This window comes from Ixodes scapularis, unplaced genomic scaffold (assembly GCF_016920785.2).
Source record: "Ixodes scapularis isolate PalLabHiFi unplaced genomic scaffold, ASM1692078v2 ptg001275l_1___fragment_3__unscaffolded, whole genome shotgun sequence".
NCBI lineage: Eukaryota > Metazoa > Arthropoda > Arachnida > Ixodida > Ixodidae > Ixodes > Ixodes scapularis.
This window is the reverse complement of record NW_024610134.1, coordinates 135,409-159,754: the sequence shown is the minus strand read 5'-3', so window position 1 is coordinate 159,754 and position 24,346 is coordinate 135,409. Positions and strand designations below refer to the sequence as shown.

Below are 24,346 nucleotides of genomic sequence, written 5' to 3'. Positions count from 1 at the left end.
GCATCAAAATGCTACCAAGCTGGCAAACTTCCTCCGTTCGTTGAGTGACATACCAGGCGTCGTCGTCCTGTTCGTCTTCGTGACAGATACCACACTTGCCGTAGGTATTGTCATCGGGTTCATCATCAAGGTCGCCGTCAAGTTTGTAATCGTGGTTGTCGTTAAAGGGAAACTCCGGACCATACTTTCAATTTTGGGATTATGACTGTTTTTAGTGCAGTCAGCGTCCCTGAATTGCAAGGTGTAATTTTTTCCTCGTTATTGTTGCTTAGTTTTAAAGATATGGACGCCTCAAAGTTTTGTTTGGGGCACGGCCAACAAAACCGAAACTAGCCGCTCGAGGCCCTGTCAGCACTAGAAATCAGCCGCTATGTGAACGTGACGTCAGGATCGTTCTTGTTCAACGAGTATGCAGGTTGATCAGCAGCTACTTCTGTTGCGCTAGCCGTCTAAAGGTAGGAGGTAAGCTGATTTTATTTTAATTCTGTATATGTGGTAGTTATCCAGCACATGTAGGAAGAGTTAGTGCGTATACCGAAAAGCTAGTGACTGGAAAACCCGTAAACTCGTACAGTGCCGTACTCGGCGGCCGCTGCCGCCGTGCGTGTGCCATGCCGTACTTGTCGCTAGTATACCCAAAAGGTAGCGACTGGAAAACGAGTGAACTCGTTCAGTACCGTACTCGGCGGCTGTCGCCGTGTGTGCAGTCTTCCGTACTCTGTCGCTAGGCCTAAATTGTCATCGGGGCTCCGTGGATGGAGCAGCGTTGCTCTACGACGCGCTGCCAGTGAAGTACAGTACTGGGTGCCCTCTCGCTTTCGCGCTGCGGGTCAGTAACAGACACGAAGCTTTGAGGCTTTCCGGCACGGGCTGCTGCGTTAGGGCTGTACATGTCTGTTTTTGCATTCTTTTTTCCTTGGGCGCGTAAAAGCCAAAGTCCACTCGTCGAACAGCGTTTACCCACACCTTCTTCAATTTCTGGTACGTTGGAAACTTGTGAAAAAGCACCTCCGGGTTGTGCAGCGGGTTGTTTGAGCAGCCCACAGCACTACAAGTTCTACTCGGCATCCTTCGAGGAACAGCTGGGCTGTCTTGGGCGCTACGAGTTGCTCGCTAAAACCAGTCTTTGAGTCCTCACAAGCAAATAAACAAAAGGCTATACCGAAGCTACACGGGCTACAGATAAAAGCAATGGCTAAACATGACAATCGCAAGTCCAAGTAGCGGTGGTAGCGGCTCAAAGAAGCGCACTCCGCGTAACGCTTGGAGGAAAAAAAGAACGATACTGACGTCACGGCCCAATGTTGCTTTAGTGATCGGCAACCCGCTAGCCGACCGCTAAGGTGCAGCGGCTCGCGGCGGGTCACATTTTTATTATCGGCATTAGTTGAGAATGCGGCATCCCACGGACGTAATATTTTGGCTGGGGTCGTATTTTGTGTCACTACAGCGATACCAGCAATTTCTTTAATTTCGAGTTTTGGCCGGAGTTGCCCTTTTAAGTCATCGTCCGGATTGCCCTTGGATAACTGTCAAAGCCGTAGTCGGGATCGTCTTCCATGAAATTGTTTGAGTCTTCGCCTGGGTCATCATCAGTGTCGTCATCAGTCTCGTCACCACGGTTGAAGACTGTTTGTCATCGAGGCCGTTGTCAGGTTGGTTGTTGACATTGTAGCTGGGTTTGGTCTTTGGAGTTGTCGTCCGTTTCATCATCAGCGTAGAAGTCGTCATGATGTTTTCGTCTAAGTGTGGTAGCCAGGGGCTTTGTCAAGTTCATTGTCCGGGTCGCTTCCGAGGCCATTGTTGAGGTCGTCGTTGGTGTCAGAGTTGGAGTCGTCCTCGGATGATTTCAAGGACGTCGCCTTCACGATCGTCGTCTTCAGAGTTATCGTGTTCACAGACGGTACGCTTTATGGGCATAGACTGCGTTACCCTGCACATCCACCAATATGTCATGAACAAAAACAAACTTGATTAATAAAACGTCAGATCAATGTTAAATGCAGCGAACTTGTGCCGAGAAACATAAAGTAACAAAGACCGCACATACTTTGACAGCGACAAAAGGACGACTGACTCGAGCAGCCATGCAAAGCTCTTTTTGTAAGCCCGTAGGTATCTAGAAGGTTCCGAGCTCGAACAAACAAGATTCTCGAGTCATCTCAAACATTCTAGGCGTGCAAACAAACAAAAGATTCCCCATTCCACCCAACTCCATTGCAGAGAATTGGAATTTTCTAATACTAATTCCATTCCTTTGAACTCCTGGAAAGGAAAAACTGGGCCCATTGCCACTCCTGGAATGGCTGAACTGCTGCATTCCATTCCTCTCGATCCCTCCCAATTGTGAAAATGGCACTTGACAGCTAGTACTAAGTTACCGGAAAATAACGTCGGCGTAAAGCTGGCATTGCGGAATGCGTAGACTACTGCAAAATTCAAAACCCTACCCGCAATCATTGATTTTACTAAGTTGAGCTTTGGTCGCACATAGCACTAGTGGCAATTGGTATGGGGGCACTGCAGATATTGATCGCACCACCAGGTGTAAAAGCCTCGTAACAGAGAGGAAAACTAAGTCGCCCATCTTTTCCACAAAAGAACCGTATATGTCCTCCACTTTTACGAGATACATAATAAGTGAGGAGTCACGTGTATTAACGAAGTGCGGGCGGTGTGACATTGTCCCTGCCTGGTGGCCTGCAACTGGTGCTGTAATCACACATGGTCCCAACAGCCTTATGGTTGCATCTCGCAGCACCAGGAACGACACTTTGGCTGTGTTCCAAATCTTACCCAAATAGATCCGAGTTACTCCGGTGGGTCGTGTCACGTGACAACACAGATTGAAAAGTGCTGGGCACGGGTAGTTTTTGGAACGCTGAGGTGCAAAACCCTTACCCTGGATTAAGATCGAGTAAATTGCCCTTGTCAGCCTACAACTCTACAGTTTGGGTTGCTTCACTGGGGTTGCCACTTTCATCCTCGAAAGAACATAAGCAGTCAGATAACCAAACCGTCAAATACCTAAGTGCAATAATGCCGTTTCGAAAGCCCCTTTGACGGCATCTAAGCAGCTCGCATTAGAACAAAGCCTATTCCATTCCTACTCTATTCTGGGCAAAATGTAACTACTAATTTCATTCCCATTCCATTCCAGTGCTGCCACCATTTTATTTGCATTCGATTCCAGGGTTGTGGAAGTGCGGAATCGTTCCAACTCTGGAGTGGCAACTCCTCAACACTGGTGATAGTCACCAAGGCACCCAGTTCAGAGTGAATGCTGTCCTCACAGCCCATCCAAAGCTGTTATTACTGTAACAAACTCCAGTACGACGAAGTAGTTGAATTCGGAAGCCTGTTGTGCAGATTTGTACCTTGCATTGTTTCCGGTATTTTTTATTTCTTTTGTATTTTATAATGGACAACAACCGTTGTAATCTCGGTATTGTTGCCAAACCTGAAGGTTTTATCATCGGTGCACTTTTAAATAAATACATATATGCCACAGCCGCAGCTCAGCGATGAGCACTTACACTGCGACTTAGGTGTTTCGTAAGTATTCATTTTGATTGCGCGATAATGATGTTTGTCTTCTGTTAGAATTAAAAAAAACCAAAACAATATTCAACATGATGGATAATTTTGGACACCCGCGGCATGTGTGATCTGAGCATTTGTTCTTTTCATCTGAAGTGTGTCTCTTGCTTACTACCTATAGAGTATACGATGTTGTGGACGGAAAAGATGCTGCGACCGACTACGAGCAATAAAAACATTCTGTTTATTCTCATGTCGTTGAGCTCGTGGTGACGAGTATGAGTAGCACTGTCATCTTTGGCGATGCCAAGGCTGAACCGATAGACTGCCGCAGAGCTATCGCCCTCAGCTCTGCACTGTGAGGAATGGCACGATTTTGTTGAAGTGATTGCGGCTCCAGAGAGGTGTCGTTGCTGTTGACATGTACCGCAAGCAGGATGACATACTAGAGAGCAGGAAAGAGAGCGTTTGGAAGCCGTGCATGGCAGTTGACGCCGAGGTCAGGAAATGAGGCAGCAGACGGGGGAAATCGACCCTGTCGTGCTTTCAGTCCGGCTCGATCAGTTTGGAGTGTACAGCCTCGGACTGAAAGGGGGATGTCGGCCGACTGCGGGGCCGATGCAACATCCCCTAAGATGAGGAACCGAACTGAGAGCGAATGCCTGACATGGCAACGATGAGGAGACCCTGGTCGGCTAGCAACATGCCTTGTGAACAGTGTGAAGATGTCGATGAATATTCACTTGCCAAGCCGGTGGGGCAAGCAAGGTGGTCGCAGCCCATTGCTGGGAGATGCCGGTGCTAGATGCGACAGAGCAGAGGTGGTTGCGGAGGCGCTGCAGATGTGGAGGCTGAGAAAGTTGAATATGTGCCTACTGCATTTTCGTCCGAAAAGGCAGAGCCATTGCCGTGCCCTTGGCCACGAAGAACATTCCCCTGGATAGCAGGTGCTCGGAGTCAATCATCATGTCCAGGTCACCAATCTGTAGCACTTTCGATCTTGAGGACGGAAGAGACGGTGCAACAGACTCTGAGTTTAACTGTGAAAACATTCTCTTTATTCTCGTACCGTCAAGCTCGTTCCGACGAGTAGCTTGCTTTTATACACTGCAGTCATTAGCATTATAGTTGATCTAAGTATTTTGCAACACTATTAATACGGCAGATTGGGCGAGTTGGTACGGCATAATTACGAACCGGCGCACAGGTAGACCAGTTACTCAAAATCCAAATACACAAAAATATGCACTTGCACAGCGCTGATGTGAGTTTTTTGTGTTTGGATTTTTGGTAACTGTCTACCTGTGCGCTGGTTCGTAATATTGCAACACTGCCGTCTTTAGGCGGTGTGGAGGCTGAACTGATGGACCGCCAGAGGCCCATATCTGTATCTGTTTCATATACTGAATGCCTTTTTGTACGGCTCTGTGTTTACTTTTGTCTTCCAGATTTTTACTGCTCACTTGTTTTTTTAATTTTATTTAGAGGATACTACTGGCCATTGAAGGCCCAAGTAGGAGTGGGGTACAACATATGCATTCACACACCTACAACAACAAACAAATAACACGACATTAAGAGGTTTACAACAACTAAACAGCAAATGTACAGGATATATATATTTAAAAGGGGGGGGGGGGGCAGCACAGCATGCATCAAGCAGCATGTAATTCAATCATTTGTAATAATAGATGTGAAATTTAAAACTCATATTTAAGATTGAACATTATCAAACAAATGTGAATTTAATTAAGCTATAAATTTTATATAGACTGTTACTTTTTATACAATTTTGTCTAGATTTGTCAGGATACAATCTGCAAGTATGCATAAAGTAACTGGAAAGTTGAAAGAAGCAAATTAGAGATTGCAAAACCTACTTCTCAATAGATATTTTTTTCCCAAAGTATTTACGTGATAGTGCAGCTGAAATAAGGCTGCTTTTTCAATTTTTTTTATTTGAAGCACCTTAAAAATACATTGTTTTCTAAGATTTTTTTTTATTATTATGCTTGGAAAATTAAGTTACCGATTGTGTTCAGTTTATTCTAAACTATTTATATGAAATTCCAGAGTGCTTTTGTGCATAACAGTGGCTAGATAAGGTTTTTATAATTTCTGATAAAACAAACTGACTAGTTTTTCTTTAGTGACCGTTTCGCCAAGGTGACAGCAGAACAAGTAACGGATCCCGACGTCAAACTACAGGAATTTGACATATATGTTTTCTTAGCGAATGCACACCACTGTTGTGACATATTTGAATATCCTTATCGCTTGCTTGGGCTCAGCGGATAATGCAGGTCGGCACTAGCGTGAGTATAAAGGCTGAACTGCATAAAGCGATTTAGCGAGCGACGGCGACAGCGACGAGTCAGCGACGTATTACGAAGATTTCTTACTATCGCTCGTCGCGTCACTCGGTTTTTGGATTTCTAGAAAACATCGTTCCGCTTTCATGCGGCTTGCGTCGTCGCGCGAGTGACCGAGCGTCAGCGAAGCGGGTCGCCGTCGCTGTTCTCGTCGCTCGCAAAATCGTTTACATTCGGTTTATACTTCACGCTGTCAATAATATCGACTCGAGCGCGCATAATTTCATTTCCACGGGAGCGCGTGTAAATCAAACCCTAAACCAAGACGGGGGCTGCAGCCAGTAGCTTTGAGAGCGTCATACAACGGATTTTAGTTTGACAGAAGCAAACACACACTCCGCTAGCGCATTCCAGCCTTGAGCGCTAGAACTTCCGAAAACGAAACCAGATTTTGCTACATTTTGGCTAGCTCGAAACATTTTTTTTTAAATATAGGGTCTCTTTTAGCTATAATCTAGACTAAGAGAAATGTGTACCTTGCCAAATTATATTTATGTCGCCGTACTATGTAAGTAATAATTGTGTAATATCGTTACGTTCATGTAAAATACAGGGGGGGTCACCGGACCTTCGTTTGAAACAAAAAGTCTCCTATATATACCGAGTGGGTTTCACTCGTAATCGAGTAGGAGTGTCGGGCTGTCAGTGTCTCTGTTCGTTGATTTTGTATGTAGATGCTTGTATGTTGATCTTGTGGTATGTGCTGTGATGTATGTGTTGGTGTGCTGCCGTCCGTGTTCGAGCTTGTCACTTCCTCAAATGCCGAAATGTCCTTCATTTTTGTAGTTTTCCGCATACTCACTAGGTGGCGCAAGCAGCCGCCCAATTTTATTTTAGCTTTGTTTGTACGTAGTCCATTTATGTGTAAGGAACCACACCACATAGCTACAGTCTAGTAGAAAAGTAACCGCGTGTTTAAATGGCGCATAGCGCCGGCGTTCAGTTCGTCTTCGTTCGCTGGCCGTTTCGGTAGCCGATTCGTACCCGGAAAGCCGCAAAATTTGCGTACACACGAGATATGAGTGGATACGTCGAAACGTCGCGCACAACTTTGCTCGCGGTAAAGAGGTGAGCGGGACGTCGGTAACGCCGGTCGGGTAGGGTCGGTGTCGGAGCTATTCGTCGTCGCTCGCGGCAAACGGGCTTTTTCAATAAAGTTCATGTCTGTGGTCGCGAAAAGATAACTGCTGTGGAAATTACCCGGCGTCGGTGACAATGCAACCGGCTTGAGGCCTCGGCGATCGTCTGAACCGCCACGCGAACGAGACCTGCTCGATGGGGAAGCACGCTGCTGGATGCAGTCGATGGTCGCTCCCACTGTCGCGTAATCGCCGTAATGGATACGGCGTCGGCGCTTGGAGGTGAATGCTTGCGGTAGTTCAGCACGTATGGACGATTACGAACGAACACGTGCAAACTACGCTTTCGCTGCGGCGAAAAGCCGTGTAAAGCGCTGGGCCTCGCTCGTAGAACCCGTCTTGCGTCAAACGGCCGCCATTGTAAAAAAACACCCCTAGACGTGTGATCGCAGAACGAAGTACACGTTCAAAGATGTTCATTTTACACGAGACCTCGGGTGCAAACGAAATACACCGAGCCTCGCGTGTAAAACGAACACCATTTGGGGAGTCCGCCCTGGGACAACGGTTTACACGTCCAGGGGTGTACTTTTTCGCTGTGTGTGTATAGGGTTTCTTATGGTAGAACTCACTTGAGTGTCTATGGATACACTCGAAAGAACGGATATTGCAATCTTAATTATAATACTCATTTGCATGAGTAATCAGTACATTTATCAACTCAAAAAGAATGGATATTGACTGGGTAACGATAAAACTCGTTGGAATTTGTAATGTGTAAACTCAAAAGAATGGATAACGAGTCGGTAAAGATAAAACTCATTGCAATTTGTAATGAGTAAACTCAAAATAACGGACATCGTGTTGTCAGTGACAACACTCATTTCAATGTGTAATGAGTAAGATCAAAATAATTGATTTTGATTGGGTAACGATAAACCTCACTTGAATTTGTAATGAGTAAATTCAAAAGAATAAATATTGAGCGTGTAATGATAACACTCATTTGAACGTGTAATGAGTACATTCGCAATAATAAATATTAGTTTTGTAATGATAAAACTCATTTAACGTTGCGTTTCTTTTGAGTTTCATTTGAATCTATAAAAACACACTAGAAGCTCAGTTGAAACTTATTGTTCATTTTTTGTAAGGGCGGGAAGTATTCTGGGAAGTCCTTTGATCTTAGAGATTCGAGATTTTAGTTGATTAGGTGTGCACGTGCAGCGTTAAAATACTTGATTCTCGCGAGTATTCTAAAGCGGATTATTCAAGCCCACAAAACAGTTCAAGAGAAAGCGGTCCGAAATGTCGACTGAATGCACTAAACGCAGTTTGGGGATCCGGGAGGATGGGCGCATTCTCCCCGATCCCCAGACAAACAGAAGTCTTTCGCTTTGTCCGCGAAGCGCTCCATCCATGTTGCACTTCCGCTCCCTAAAATCCCACGCCTGCTGTGCCTTCACCCTGCCCTAACCTCTTAGTGCCATCCGTTAAGACCTCGCTGTCACCGGGGGCTTCACTACCCCCCTGTTCCACGTGGCCAACAAAACGCTTTTTTCCAATCAAGTCGCAGGGCGTTCAAGCATCGCCCAGCCTCCTATAGACGCTCTTTAGAAGCAAGTCAGCGTTTGCCCACACCAGGTGCGGCCACTGCCCATGCTCAGAAACGATATTCGCCTGAGCTTCTTCGCAAGCTCCGTGCCGACAGCAGCCCCACCGCCGCGGCCTGACGTCAGAGGTGGACGCCGATCTGTTAAAGAGATGAATGACTGAATGAATGTTTATTTTTCCGGAATGAACCGAAATCGAGACAGGGACTAAAAGCCTGACAAGTGAGTCAATCACGCTAAGAGCTTGTTCAGTCCGAATAAGCGGCGGAATTGAGGGAACCGAGTGTAAACGGTTCAACTAAGACAATGTATACGGTGAGAAACACAGGAAGAGGAGGAGAAAAAAGCGTGCGGTGGCGTCAGAGCGCTCATCTCTGATTGGAAGGATAGACGCAAGGGCTGCCTTTGTCTGCTATACCCGCTGACCTCAAATCCAATCTAAACCTCCAATCCACATTGGAGGCTGCCTGATTGGTTCAATCAGATCGTAGCGTCGATTGCAGTCGGATTTAAAGTGAAACGGAGCATAGACGTACTCTGCGCTATTAGATTGAAACCACTATTCGCACACCCATGCATAATAGTTTTAATATCGGCGCCAACATTTTCAGTTCAGCGGGCTTTCTTTGAATTTTAAAGTGGTGTTAGGATTTGCATCATTGCTGTGAAGACGACTTCTTCATTACCATGCAGGGATCGGCAAGGAGACGGCCAGGGAGCTGGCCAGGAGGAACGCACGAGTGATCCTGGCATGCCGGAACCAGGAAAAGGCTCGCGAAGCAGCCCAAGACATTCTCAAGACTACGGGCAGACAGGTGGTCTGCATGAAGCTAGACCTGTGCTCCTTCGATTCTGTTAGAGAGTTCGCTAGTCAAGTGATCTCCTTGGAGAATCGCCTGGATGTTCTCATCAATAACGCCGGCATGATGTGTGAGTTGACTCATTTGCGATGTTGTTTTCAACAAAAGCATGCAGGCACAGCACTAAGGCCTCTTCAGAAGCAGCCTAAATTTTTTGATTATATGTGCCATTTTATAAAACACTGAGGCGAGCACGTGGAAAACAAAAGCATGAGGTGTGTGCGCTTCGACAACAAAAAATTAATTTAATGCACGAATAGCAACTCATTGCATTGGAATGTACCTCTCTGTGTTTAATTTAGTCGATCATGTGGTGGCACGTGTGTCATTACAAAACTTTTGCATGGAGAAGATCATGCACTAATTGATTCAAGAACCACGCATTCCTTAGAATACTTCGATTTAAAATAGCGGCATGTTAGTTTGGTGGTCTATATTAAGGTGCGATGCTCGTACAAGAAAGGAAAGCAGAGGCTTTCCTTTCTTTGTAGCGGTGTTATTTTTTCAAAGCTGCATTACGGTTGCCAGAGGATTTATATTCGAGGTAGTTTGCATTGGAGTTTAGACAGCGTACACTTCTACCCCATTCAAACGATCATGAAGATACCTTTGGCTAAAGGACCCTTAAGCGTGTTTCACATGCAGCGATTTTGGCCCTAGAGTGGCGCGATTTCTGCCGTCGCGGCGCTCGTGCCGCTCAACCGCTGGTGCTGGCCAGAGCGCCGCGACGGCTGAAATCGCGCCGCTCTAGGGCCAAAATCGCTGCATGTGAAACCCGCTTTATTCTCTGCAACGAATATTTTCGCGAACCTCCGCGCGTGACTTGTGCTCGTGACCCTAGAGCGCGGACTGATTCCCCGATTGCAAAGGGACTTATGTTCAAGGTACATTCATGCTGGCCGTGTGAATAGGGTATTAAGCCCGGTTCACACATACGGCGGAGCGCTCAGTTAGCACTTTATGAGCGTTAGAAGCTGCGCTCATGTGGCACTGACTTGCGCGTGAAATAGCGCTCGGTTAGCGCTTCAGAAGCGCTTCAGTAGGCGCATTGTTAGCGCTTCAGCAGCGCAGTGTAAGCGCTCTCACGCTCCTTGTGGCGCGCTCGCTAGTACGGAACAGCGCGTGCACGGCGATTCCGCTGTTGATGTTTTTCCTTTGGCATTGAAAGAAAAGGAAGTAAAAAAACCGCTCTCCAAGCAAATGGTCGGGCAGACGATCCAGAGTCATGGACTCTGAGCGACGACTTGATTGGGTACGACCTCAACGCTTTCAATTCGATATGCGTGACCCTGGTTTCAAAGACACGCAGCTAAAAATAATCACCTTCGAAAGAGCTCTCTGTCTCAGCACCTCAGCCTGAAACCAAGGTTCGCCGGATACCCGGAGAACGTTGGTCCTAGGCTGAGGACGTTGTCATGATGTGCTAAAACGTCCTTTCGGACCGCCTGAGTGGTTTTAATGTAAGGAAAGTTCTTAGGTATGTAGTTGATTTTTTAGTCTTTCTTGACCACGATACGTCCCGGTTTCACTCGGTCGTGGACTGTCTCTTGTCCACTTTTGAAGACGCGCTATCCCCCCTCCAGCTCACGCATGAGCTTCCAATAGATAACGTCATACAGTTTCTAGACCTCAAGCTAACCGTGTCCAATCATCATGTTTGTTGGACCTACCAGCCCAGGGCCAAGAAGCCCCTGTTGCCGTGTAAGTCATCCCATTCTAAACTAGTCAAAATTGTGCTTTGTGAACACCCTTCGCAAATCGTGTATCCATGAGGTAAATTCGAATCTGGGGAAGCAGTCAGAGCGCCTGTTATCGGCCGGTTATCCCAAGAGTGTGCGGCTGTCTGTTGCAGAAGGCGTTCTCAGGGGGCTGACTGTTCAACATTAGCCTTGTCCGGATTTAGTCAAAGAGAAACAAGTTAAACAAAAGATAGCGGTTGACCCCTATATGCACAGAATTGCGCACAACCTTAAGAAAATAGCTAACCGAGTGAATACGAAGGTTGTTTTCTCGGCTCCGGAGAAGCTAGCCAGGTTCTGCAGATTGACGAACCCCTGCCGCGGAGGCCCCCTGTGCTGTGGCAGGCACATAGAAACCCGTTTGTCGGTTGCGCAGAGGGAGTCGTGTACGTGATTCAGTTATTATGCGGTAAAAAGTACATCGGGCGAACAGGCAGATGCCTAAATGACAGGTTACGAGAGCACAATTTGAATGTTAATAACCACGGTGACGCTCACCTTTCAGTTCATTGTCACGATTGTGGATGCAGGCCCTTGTTCAACACGTGCGCAATTCTAGCCAGACACAAGGTAAGACGGTCAGGGAAATAATAGAAGCAGACTTGATAAAACAGTCTGGAGCACAATGTGTCAGCGTTGCCTCCATTGACCTGTTAGACAAAGATATAGGGTTTTTGCGAGTGACGGTGAGGCCTGGGATTGGCTGAGGTGAAGCGGTTTGAGTGTATATATGTCCCCCCCCCCCCTTTTTTTTCAAAAATAAATAGTTGAAGTAGCGCTCCGTGTTGTCTAGTCTCCCTTTTGTCCTCGTCTTAAGCGCCATCATGACGTTGTCAAGATTACAGAAAGACACATCGGTGTTATGATCATTCAGATACAAATCAGGAAGGGGACCGTGCCCAGAATCCCTGGGTTCTGCAGGGCGAGCTTCCGGTCTACGTGCTGCGAGCTGCGGTTCGCTAACACACTCGGCCACCGTACCCCAGTATTGTTCTTAATAAAGACTTTTATCAAGCCGATACCGTGTCCCGCATACCATACTGCCGGCGCATTTTTAGCAGGCTCTTATGCGCGCGCTCCGCAGTCACGGTATCACCCGGGCGCGCTTAAAGGGAAGATGGGGCACTTCTACATTTGAGAAAAAACGCATGAATTGCGTTCATTTGGCCTTTAGAATAACAGATATCAAAATTATATTTCAATGCGACGCGCCGGAGAGCCACAAGAGCAATTTCAAAATAGGGCTGAAGCCCCGCCCCCCTAGCCTTGGGCAGCCAAAAGAGCCGTCGATGACGTCACGGACAGCGACTGTCTTTCGCGTTTTTCTCGCGTTTAACAATACTTACGCAGCAAATGGTTTGGGTATTCGGGTTCACAGGGTAAAAATACACTAGAATTCACTTCTAACTCATTTTTTCCAAGAAGCTCCGTAGCTTCCCTTTAAAAGCAAGCTTCAAAAGTTTCGGTAGTGCGGTGTGCGGAACACGGTAACGAGGCTGCGAAAAATGACTTCTCAGGACTTGTTTTGGGTAGTACAAACTTGAGGGACTCAAACGGCCACACATATAGAAGCGTGCCTGCTCTGGGGCGCGGAGCACGATAACGAGGAAAATAGACAAACAAAAATGCTGACGCCATCGAAGCACAGGCCAACGCTATGACGATAAGAGAGTGTGAACAAAGAAACGCCGTATCAGGCGTCCAGAAGAAACATAGAGGGGAGGGAAAAAAAAACAACGTCGGGACGCCAGATGTTCTAACGTCACCACTCAGAGATACGAGACGCGTACCCGAGCTGTAGTGGCATGAGTCCGGAACTTTCGATTGTCTTTAGCCGGTGAATGTAGCCGATTTCGAACGCCCAAAGGTGTTTCTTCCGTTCTTCTGCACTACGCGAAAGGAAAAAAAATTACGGCGAAGGCGCCACAGCAGTGGGAGTTCCAATTAGGTGAGCTTGTACTACCCAAAACGAGGGCGCCACAGTTTGTTCAAAGGTTCAGCGCAGGAGGCCCATTGAAAGCTGAAACGTTTACGCGACGCGGTACCGTCAGTCCTTTTTATCAATTCAGTTCAAGTGAACAAACTTTCGGGCTCAGGTCAACTTTTTGAAATATTGCTTAATTCGAATTTATTCTAAGAATGAACGGTGAGATATGTAAAGAGCTCTACCCTCAAAGAAGGAGGAAAATGAAAGGACGCACTCCTGCATTCCCATACTTTTGAGTGTAGACAATGTTTTTGTTGTCACTAATTTAGACGAACAGAGTGCGTATTTAGTAGTGCTGAGAAGTTAATAACATGGTTTACATTTATACATATTTGTTTTCGTTTTCAAATTTGTTTATTTGCAGACTGATGAAATGAATTTCAAATTGAGTATATATTTACTTCATTCCTTTCTTGCGGTAACATTACAGCTCCCCCCAAGCGTGAAGAAACAAAGGATGGCTTCGAGGTTTCTTTCCAAACGAATCACTTGGGTCATTTTTTACTCACCCTTCTACTACTAGGTAAGTATTCTTACGGAGCTGTAAAGATGTCCAGTTCTTCTGACTCTGAGGGTCAAAAGGAAAAGCCCCACGAGAGATTCTGATCATCATTTCACTGATGTGAATTAGTGGTGACGTTTAGATAACAAAACTTGCTGGGTCAAAAATGTCTGGGTCATACAGAGGGTGGCTTCGATTAAGCTTGCCTCGATAAAAGCAAGCCGAAAAATCAACGTCGGCGGTTAGAAATCTCAAACGTTCATCATGTGTGCTTTGAGGTAGTGCATTTATTTTGATGAACGTTCAAGGCGGAGCTGTTTTCCTGAAAAAAGAATGAGACCAACAGACTTGCCGGAGTCAACGACAGACGTTTTCGCGGACAATCAAGACAGCGATGGGTTTAAAGTCCATCCAGCTGTTCAGATAGTTGTAACTTGTGGTGCAATCTCCCGATAGGTGCCAACAGCAGACTACTTACTCCTTGTTGTGCTGGCGGCACTTATGGGGAGATGTTACGAGGCGGTTTGTCACTTTAACCCTTTACTGTGGTCAGTATATTTTCTTTTTTGCGAAAAGCCGAGCCGTGCTATCAATATCTGAAGTTAAAAAAATGTTTTAAAATAACTATCAAGGAAGTGGATTGAATATTACCGTCTTCTATGGATTAAAAACGTGGAGTTTGAACGCACAAGGTAGCGTGACGTGGGGAAAGATGAGACTCGGGGCAAAATGCGAGTTTGTGTTTAGTGCCGTACATATCTCCTAGATAAGCATTCGGAGTAGTTTCAAACTCCACCGAAAGGTGCCGTGGCCTCCCCAGTTTACGTGTGTAAAAAAAAAGAAAGCTGTCGGCAAGAGTCTTTCATAGAAAAATGAATGCAAAATGACCACCTTAACCCCTCAAAAGAAAAAAAAAAGCGCGAAATTTAGTTAGTGCTTATATTTCAAGACGTGCACTCCGGTTGGCGCTCACTATTCTGCTAAGATAAGCAGTTAATATTATTGGTATGCGTTAATAGTGCCCTGCGGATCAAAATTAGCCATCTCGTGCTGCGTTTTGTTTTCTTTTTTTTTTTTACGAAATAATTATTTACCTAGCGGAATACGCGTGGGCCGAAACGCGACAATATCGCATTCTATAACGCGCATGTCAATAACGCATCAGTCTTCTGAGGCATACTCTTTTTTTTCCCGGTGTCCAGCATGGTCCGAAGGTATAAAGGAAAAACAGCAAGGGCTTCATGGTGCGAAAGTGACATGAAAAAAGCTCTTGAAAGTGTCAAGCAACAGCGCCACTCCTTTCGCACTGCCGTCACATTTTTACACGTACCAAAGAATGCACTTTAAAGGCGAGCAAAACGACTCAGGGAATGCGAAGAGCAAAAGCTCTAACAGGCTTGAGCTGTGCTAGTTGGTTCATAGTTCACTTAAGGCCAACTGAACGAGAAAAAAACATACACATAAAGAAAAGACCAATCGCAAAAGCTGGACTAACAACTGATTTTCTTTTTTTTTTCTCTTCTACTACGAGCCCCACTTGAGGGAACAATTCTCTCTTCTTCTTTGCTTTCTAATTCACCTTAAAATGTTTTTACCCCGAAGAAATGTTTTTTTCTTTCTTGTGCAGCATGATAGAAGGTGCACTAATGCAGCCATCCCCTTTTTCCTCAATGGCAAGTGCCTCTAGGATTTCACGTCCCAGTTTTGTCTTGTTCCTTGCCTCGATGTTCACGTCGTAAAACCGTGCCGAACATTGACACGCACGACAATGGGTTGGCAAGTGTCCTCCTGCAGACAGAGTTTTCACTGATGCAGCGTGCTCCCTCGTCCGACCGTTAATGCATCGGCCGATTTGTCCGATGTAACTTGGGCCGCATGTCAGCGGAATGTGGTACACCACCTCGTTTTCACACAGATCGTATGGATACTTGAGAACTGTGCCCCACCTCTTCTCATTGTTACTTCGCTCCTGGTTAACCCTGTGACACTTGGAATAGGCCTTGTTTGTAGCGGAACACACCACCTGAACGCCTTGCCGTCCAGCATCGTTTTTCAACTTGTGGGTCATACCGCGAACATGGGGCGCTACCACCACCGCATGTCGAGTCTTTTTCTTTTCCTTTGTGCTTTCATTCGTGCATTCTAATCGGCGCCTGATAGTCAGGCACACCTGCTGGCAAATCGCTACCAAAAGCGATTTTGGATACCCAGCTTCCTGGAGTCTCGAGACCTGAGTTTTAAAACTTCGCTCGACTTGATGATGACAGGTCTTTTCTAGGGCGGATATAAGGGCTGTGGTTGCCACCGCTCGCTTTACATTCTTGGAGTGCCGCGAGTCAAAAGGTCTTTGCATGACCTGGCTTGGTATCTCCAGAACACTTGGTTACCTTTGAATTTCAATGCTAGATCCAAGAATCTGATGGAATTATCCACGTGGAGTTCATGGGTGAATTTGAGCACAAAGCAGCTCTATTCAAAGCATCGCATCACTGTGTCTCGGCACCCGTCCATTTCGTCATCTACTTTTGTGTCGCATAGAATTTAAAAAATCGTCGACGTACCTGAAGATGCCTTTCATTTTTGGATCTTTCAATCTTTCTTGAATGGCACTTCCGCAAGCCGCGAGGAAAACATCGCTGAGGTACGGAGCCACGCATGACCCAGTGCCTACTCCACTTCTTTGTACATATGAAGAATTCTCGTGCGACACTACTGTTGCCGCCAGGTACACATGTAGGAGATCCTAGAAACCGTCCAGGTTTATGCCGGCTGTGTTCTGAAAACGTACGACACCCTGCTGTTCGATGGTCGTTCGAAGGCTCTAAAAACGGAAGGCTCTAAAAACGTTTTCTCTGCCGAGAAAGAAAATTCGCGCGTAGAGAACATTTTTGACATGGAAAAATCGCTCTTAGGGCTCAACTACAGAGATGTGAGAAAGCTCGTTTTTCAATCCTGCGAATCAAACACTATTGTCCATGTATTCAACAGAGAGAAAAAAAAATGGCGAGCACTTCGAAAGCAACTCAGTACGCCAGAGAATACGGGATAATCCTGATCCCCCTTCCTCCACATACAACGCAAAAGCTGCAAACCCTGATGCCAGCGGTTTCAAAGCATTCCAAACAGCTCACAACAATGCATGTCAGGAATGAATGGTGAGTCACCCGACAAGACGGATTATAATGACGCACATCGGCGAGCTGGTTAAAAAAGCATTCGATAGGTCAGCATGTATCACCAACATTACCAACAGATTTTGGAAATGTGGCATCTCGTCCTATTCTCGTGAGCCAGTTTATGATCCTGACTTTGATGACCCAGTATCAACAGGTACAGGAGCAGAAGAGACATCAGTGACACAAGGGGAACATTTTCATGGTTCCCGCACTTCACCGAACAGCCCCGGGAATTGTTGAATCTCTGCTGAAGCAGTCATGAGTTTCGAGAATATCAAAAGAGAACAAACAGGTCGGATAGCAGCATTGTTCTAACATCGTCTCCAAGAAAGACAAATAAGACGTTCACGAAAGCAACCAAAGACCGGTGTTCTACAGCGCCACAAAAAACCGCAAAACCGAAGAGAAAGGTCATTAGTGACCTCCGAAGAAGCACGTAGTGTCCGAGCGTTCTGTAGATCGTACGATACACACCTCAAGAGACTGACAGTGTGTGGTATGCAAAAAACTTTGGAGCCATGCAGGCCCGTATTTGATATGGATCCACTGCATGGAATGCAAAATGAGGGCTCATGAAGAGTGTGTTGCAGCTCACGCAGTGTGTTTCAAGTGTTTTAGTTGCAAAAACTAAATACATGTCAGGTTCTTCAAGTGCCTTATTTTACCCCATTGCGTTGTCGCATCTTGCCCCAAAGAGCGCGGCAAAATAAGACAATGTGTCATTTGCAGATATTATAGCTTTGTTTAAAGTTTCACTTTCTCCAGTTAAACCGTATACAGTCAAGACATCTAAAAATATCTCCATGTTTTTTTTAATATTTCAGCAAAAATAAAAATAATATCGAAATTAAAATGTTTTGTCTCATTCTGCCCCACCTTACCTTTAAGCTTAAAATCGCGGATGATCCAGCCTCTCTAATGAGGGACAAAATGCAAGTTATTTTCGTTGAATTGTTGGCAGCAAAAATGTCGAAAAAATATTTTGAGGTTTTTTAACGAGTTATTTATCGTCTCTCGAATTTATAGACTTGGTTCGTAACAATATATTGCGTACGTCACTTTTTTTTAATGCAAAATTCATGCGGCTTTTCTTCTTTTTTTTTTTTTTGTTAACAGTATTTCGTTGGTGCATAGGCAGAGGGTTTCAGCCGCATGGTCGAGATAACACATGTTACAGATTTTGAGGAGCCATAAAGCAATCAAGGAATACGTTTATAACATTTCCGGATTGATTCCTGCTCTTTCTCATTTGTATTCTTTGTGAATCTTTATGTGGCTTCTGGGATTGATTTTTCATGGAATTATTTTTTACGCAGACTTGTTAAAGAAAAGCCAACCCAGCCGAATTGTGGTGGTGGGCTCCGTGGGGCAAAACTTTGCCTACTTGGACTGCGACAACCTTCTTTTTGGAGAGTATTGGTTCCCGCTCCTCAATTACTGCACAACCAAGCAGTGCAACATGCTTTTCACCGTGGAGCTCAGTCGGAGGCTGGAAGGCACGGGTGCGTCTGTTATATTGACGAACTCTTCTGAGTTCTTAATCTCTTTTAAATTTTAATCTTCTAAAAAAATTTAATCTTCTAGGAGATAACAAAAACTGAGAGTTTACGTGAGTCGCATGTCTGAAGTCGATTAAGCACGATATTATTGTACCTGGATCTAGCGGCCTTGTCGCAGGCTACTTCAAGCTGGATATGGGCTATTGAACGTTGTGTTACTTCGACAGGACGTCAGTTTGGTTTTCGCGGTTCATTTTAATTTGGAGACGTAAAGGTCATTAGCTTGTGAGGGTGATTTCACATCTTATTTTTGTTACACTTATCTTGCAAAATCAAAATATTTTGTTGCTCTGATCATTCCAGGGCTGCATAAGTAGTGTATTTGTTCACAATACTCTTGAGCCTTGAATGCTTAATTTTAATGAGAACATTAAAAAAAAAATTAAAAAAATGGTGGTGAGAGACGAGTTATCTCTTTACCATCTGTTTATCAGGCTTGGCGAACATTAGATGAGGCGAATATCGTCATGCTAAGTTGACGAATTTACTGAAAACTTTTAGCTAGCTCTTTAATATTGGCTTTAGGGGTCATGTAATTGCAAGTATTGGCAAGAATTACAATTAAAGGCCAGACTAGAAAATATTTTGTTGCTCTGATCATTCCAGGGCTGCATAAGTAATGTATTTGTTCACAATAGTCTTGAGCCTTGAATGCTTAATTTTAATGAGAACATTTAAAAAAAAATTAAAAAAATGGTGGTGAGAGACGAGTTATCTCTTTACCATCTGTTTATCAGGCTTGGCGAACATTAGATGAGGCGAATATCGTCATGCTAAGTTGACGAATTTACTGAAAACTTTTAGCTAGCTCTTTAATATTGGCTTTAGGGGTCATGTATTTGCAAGTATTGGCAAGACTTACAATTAAAGGCCAGACTAGAAAATTTTTTGTTGCTCTGATCATTCCAGGGCTGCATAAGTAATGTATTTGTTCACAATACTCTTGAGCCTTGAATGCTTAATTTTAATGAGAACATTTAAAAAAAAAATTTAAAAAAAAATGGTGGTGAGAGACGAGTTATCTCTTTACCATCTGTTTATCAGGCTGGGCGAACATTAGATGAGGCGAATATCGTCATGCTAAGTTGACGAATTTACTGAAAACTTTTAGCTAGCTCTTTAATATTGGCTTTAGGGGTCATGTAATTGCAAGTATTGGCAAGACTTACAATTAAAGGCCAGACTAGAAAATATTTTGTTGCTCTGATCATTCCAGGGCTGCATAAGTAATGTATTTGTTCACAATACTCTTGAGCCTTGAATGCTTAATTTTATTGAGAACATTAAAAAAAAATTTAAAAAATGGTGGTGAGAGACGAGTTATCTCTTTACCATCTGTTTATCAGGCTTGGCGAACATTAGATGAGGCGAATATCGTCATGCTAAGTGGACGAATTTACTGGAAACTTTTAGCTAGCTCTTTAATATTGGCTTTAGGGGCCATGTAATTGCAAGTATTGGCAAGACTTACAATTAAAGGCCAGACTAGAAAATATTTTGTTGCTCTGATCATTCCAGGGCTGCATAAGTAGTGTATTTGTTCACAATACTCTTGAGCCTTGAATGCTTAATTTTAATGAGAACATTTAAAAAAAGAAAATTAAAAAAAATGGTGGTGAGAGACGAGTTATCTCTTTACCATCTGTTTATCAGGCTTGGCGAACATTAGATGAGGCGAATATCGTCATGCTAAGTTGACGAATTTACTGAAAACTTTTAGCTAGCTCTTTAATATTGGCTTTAGGGGTCATGTAATTGCAAGTATTGGCAAGACTTACAATTAAAGGCCAGACTAGAAAATATTTTGTTGCTCTGATCACTCCAGGGCTGCATAAGTAATGTATTTGTTCACAATACTCTTGAGCCTTGAATGCTTAATTTTAATGAGAACATTTAAAAAAAAATTTAAAAAAAATGGTGGTGAGAGACGAGTTATCTCTTTACCATCTGTTTATCAGGCTTGGCGAACATTAGATGAGGCGAATATCGTCATGCTAAGTTGACGAATTTACTGAAAACTTTTAGCTAGCTCTTTAATATTGGCTTTAGGGGTCATGTAATTGCAAGTATTGGCAAGACTTACAATTAAAGGCCAGACTAGAAAATATTTTGTTGCTCTGATCATTCCAGGGCTGCATAAGTAATGTATTTGTTCACAATACTCTTGAGCCTTGAATGCTTAATTTTAATGAGAACATTTAAAAAAAAATTAAAAAGAAATGGTGGTGAGAGACGAGTTATCTCTTTACCATCTGTTTATCAGGCTTGGCGAACATTAGATGAGGCGAATATCGTCATGCTAAGTTGACGAATTTACTGAAAACTTTTAGCTAGCTCTTTAGTATTGGCTTTAGGGGTCATGTAATTGCAAGTATTGGCAAGACTTACAATTAAAGGCCAGACTAGAAAATATTTTGTTGCTCTGATCATTCCAGGGGTGCATAAGTAATGTATTTGTTCACAATACTCTTGAGCCTTGAATGCTTAATTTTAATGAGAACATTAAAAAAATTTTAAAAAATGGCGGTGAGAGACGAGTTATCTCTTTACCATCTGTTTATCAGGCTTGGCGAACATTAGATGAGGCGAATATCGTCATGCTAAGTTGACGAATTTACTGAAAACTTTTAACTAGCTCTTTAATATTGGCTTTAGGGGTCATGTAATTGCAAGTATTGGCAAGGCTTACAATTAAAGGCCAGACTAGTTATGAAAATTGCATAAAGTAGTGTTCTTTTTAGATATTATTTAAGCAATCTTTGCCTTTTTAAGGCCGATCTAAAAATTGCTCGAAAAGAAGAGCGTCAATCCCTGCCCACATTAACGCTTGTAAATGTGACGTAGTCTTTTGGATCCCCTCGTCGCTTGTGCCGTCGGTGCATTCCCCAAGGACGCACTGCCCAGATAGTGTCCACATGAATGACACGACGACGTCAGTGTTCCACGCTTTGTTGTGGACAGTCTTGTGCTCTTTTTGTGCCTTATGTCTAAATTTGGCAAAAAAAAAAAAAAAAATTCGAAACTGAGAAGTTAGCATCTAAATTAGCCATTACATTAATGCACATTTTTTAATTTGTTATGACCTTTCATAAAAATTGCCGTCAATATTGGAATTAGGAGATGCTCCATAAAACCAATAATTAAAAGTTAAAAAGAGTTGAGCTAATTAGTAAACTTACTGCGACAATTAGCCACTGACTAGTCCTAGTTTCAATGTGAAGGATTGGCGGAGGCTAAAGAAAATCATTGGCTAAGAAGCGTTTTCACGAGAGGGAACATCAATGCACTGGTCTGCGATAGCTTCGCTGTTTCACACCCATGACGTCCTCGTTGATCGTGTACACATTTCTAAGTATTCTAATCAAAAATAAATGTGTGACCCGACGCATAATCGTACTTTGGTGACCCAGATTATATAGTATATTTCAATTGATAACTGATCATTTTGGCCCCCAATCACCGATGTCTCCGTTAGCTCTCATTCGTTCAGTGCCCATTGCCACCGCCCAAGTATTTGTTGTATTAATTTCTCTGAGTACCTAAATTCACCGCTGTCTTTGCATGAAGTTTGTGACTTTGAGAGATTTGGAAAATAGGCAGTGAGCTCTGCTGGCGTCTCAAAGAACTCCAGTCGCAATAAACGGTACTAAAATGGAGGCACTAAACATGTGCCTTTTGGGTAAAGCGGCTACACTTTGCACGCTTTTTATGGTCAAAATCAAATTCTTATCTTTACGTTAATATTTGCAATGTGCTATATAAAAGTCATCACCCTTATCTGTAAAAATGGTATATCGTGGGCTAAATTCTTAGGTTTATTAAGCGGAAGAATATAGCTTAAGATATCATGGTCCTTTTGCTTTTTTTAGGCGTCAATGTGACAATCAGAAATAAGCCTATCACGGAAGGAACGAAAAACGTATCGGGGGATTTTCGGAAACGATTGGGTTTGTGATTAGAAATGACAGCGTTTTCAATACGTTTGTATTATATACGCAGGTGTGATAGTGAATTGCTGCCATCCAGGTTTGGTTCGGTCGGACCTGGTTAACCGCAATCAAGATATCCAAACCTGGCTTATGAACCGAGTACTGGACGCTTATGGCAAGGTTTGTATAACTCCTAATCCATAGAAGAGGTAAAAAAAAAAAAATTCCGGCAAAACAAAATGTGATCCCTATCATACTTGAAAGAACCCCGAGGCAAGAGAAAAGGAAGGGGCAAACACAACGAAGCCTGAAATCTCAAGTCTCCAATATTTGTCCCTTCCGTTTTCCTTGTCTCGAGTCTTTTTTTTCCTTCCAAGTATGAACGTTCACTAGCTAGCTTGCGCCACAACTCTTATTTCTGTAATCCCAATACTGCCACCAGATCTTCCCTTGGTTAATTCGTTTCACCAATTCTATCTGCCTAGTGATAGAGCTTGCTTGGAGTGTACATACAGCGTTTTGTAATGTTGTCATATAAGGCTGTTGTTTTTTACCCGTCTTAAAGAAACGATAGAACATTTTTCCTGCTTTCAATAAATATAGCTTGAGGGGACTGAGTGAAGACCAGTTAAGTTTGCTTGGACGGTGTTTTATCTTCAGCTGCCACTAAATTTACATGGTAAATTAAATTGATAATAATAATAATAATAATAATAATAATAGTAATAATAGTAATAGTAATATTAACGTTACTTTTCATTCCATTCATTTTTTATTTCATTTATTTAGATACCTTGAAACACTATATCAAGGGTGGCCAAGCTGCGGCTCCCGAGCCGAATGCGGCTCTTCGCGTGTTAAACTGCGGCTCGCTGCTTTCTCCACTTCGCCCCCCCCACACACACACAGACACACGCACACTTTCCCGCCTCCCTCCCGGTCACTTGAGACTTACCCAAAAAGAGAAATGGAACGCGTTTTAAATCGAAAGACAGGTTGCGGTTCGGTAGTCTTGTGCTACTGCTACCTTACGTAGAGTTGGACTGCTTTTGACTCGGATAGATCGAAAGTAGTTCGAGTTTCGTTTATTGCTCTGAACAAAAGTCCCCCCCCCCCCCCCCCCCCCCGCGGCTCTTGGAAGTTTCGTGGTTTTGTTTGCGGCCCTTAGGCCGGGTCTCCCTGGACACCCCTGCACTGTATGGTAACGGGTCTGTCGAAGCCAGTAAAGGCTTGACGCAAATGGAAGGTAACAGATAGCACAGAAGAACCCCGTAGGGCACACATTTAAAACATGTATCGCACTATACGAGAAACAGAAAATAATCACCTCACAATATCACAGAAAACATATTGGATACAAAATATCACTGAGCAGCACATTATTGAAATTGCAGAATAAATTCGAGCGTAAAAGTGTTCAGTAGATTTTTCAGTTTTCTCCAACTTGTAGCTTCAAAGAAGTGGTCGGGGAGTCTGTCAAACGTGTATGGCACATATAGTAAGAACGGTCTCGCTTACCATACCTCGTAAAACACTGGGAGATTATAAAGCGATCGGAGGTACGTAAATCTCTTCGGGGCAAAAAGGGATGTTTAACTTGGCTACACCAGAAATCAGAAACCACGACACAATGCAATAAGAGTGAATGGAAGCTAGGCAGTTGTAGAGCCTCAAAGATGTCGGCTTTTGATGAAAGATCATAATTATAACACACACTTCTTAAAAAATTTCTTAGAATGCGGTCAATTTTAGTTTGCCATATTTCTGCATAGTTGCCAAGCATTGTGATGCCATACCTTAGTATACTATAAGCAAGAACATTAGCAATTAATTTTCTTTCGGCAAGTAGCATAAATATCCTATTATTCTAATGTAAGCAGCACACCCTGCAAAGCTTGCCAGAAAGAAGGGTTAAATGCATTGACCACGACAAATCTGAATCGAAGAGTATGCCTAAGTACTTAACAGTGTCAACACATTTCAAGGAACT

General features: G+C 43.8%; 1 protein-coding gene across 1 annotated transcript in view; it reads left to right on the top strand.

The window, feature by feature from the left end:
* Nucleotides 1-24,346, top strand: part of LOC8024294 (retinol dehydrogenase 12-like) — a 64,719-nt gene that overhangs the window by 22,645 nt on the left and 17,728 nt on the right. The window contains exons 2-5 of the mRNA XM_042288233.1: nucleotides 9,298-9,534; nucleotides 13,621-13,713; nucleotides 18,185-18,370; nucleotides 22,427-22,536. Of these exons, the coding sequence (XP_042144167.1) occupies nucleotides 9,298-9,534; nucleotides 13,621-13,713; nucleotides 18,185-18,370; nucleotides 22,427-22,536 (626 nt within the window). The remainder of the gene's footprint in view (nucleotides 1-9,297; nucleotides 9,535-13,620; nucleotides 13,714-18,184; nucleotides 18,371-22,426; nucleotides 22,537-24,346) is intronic.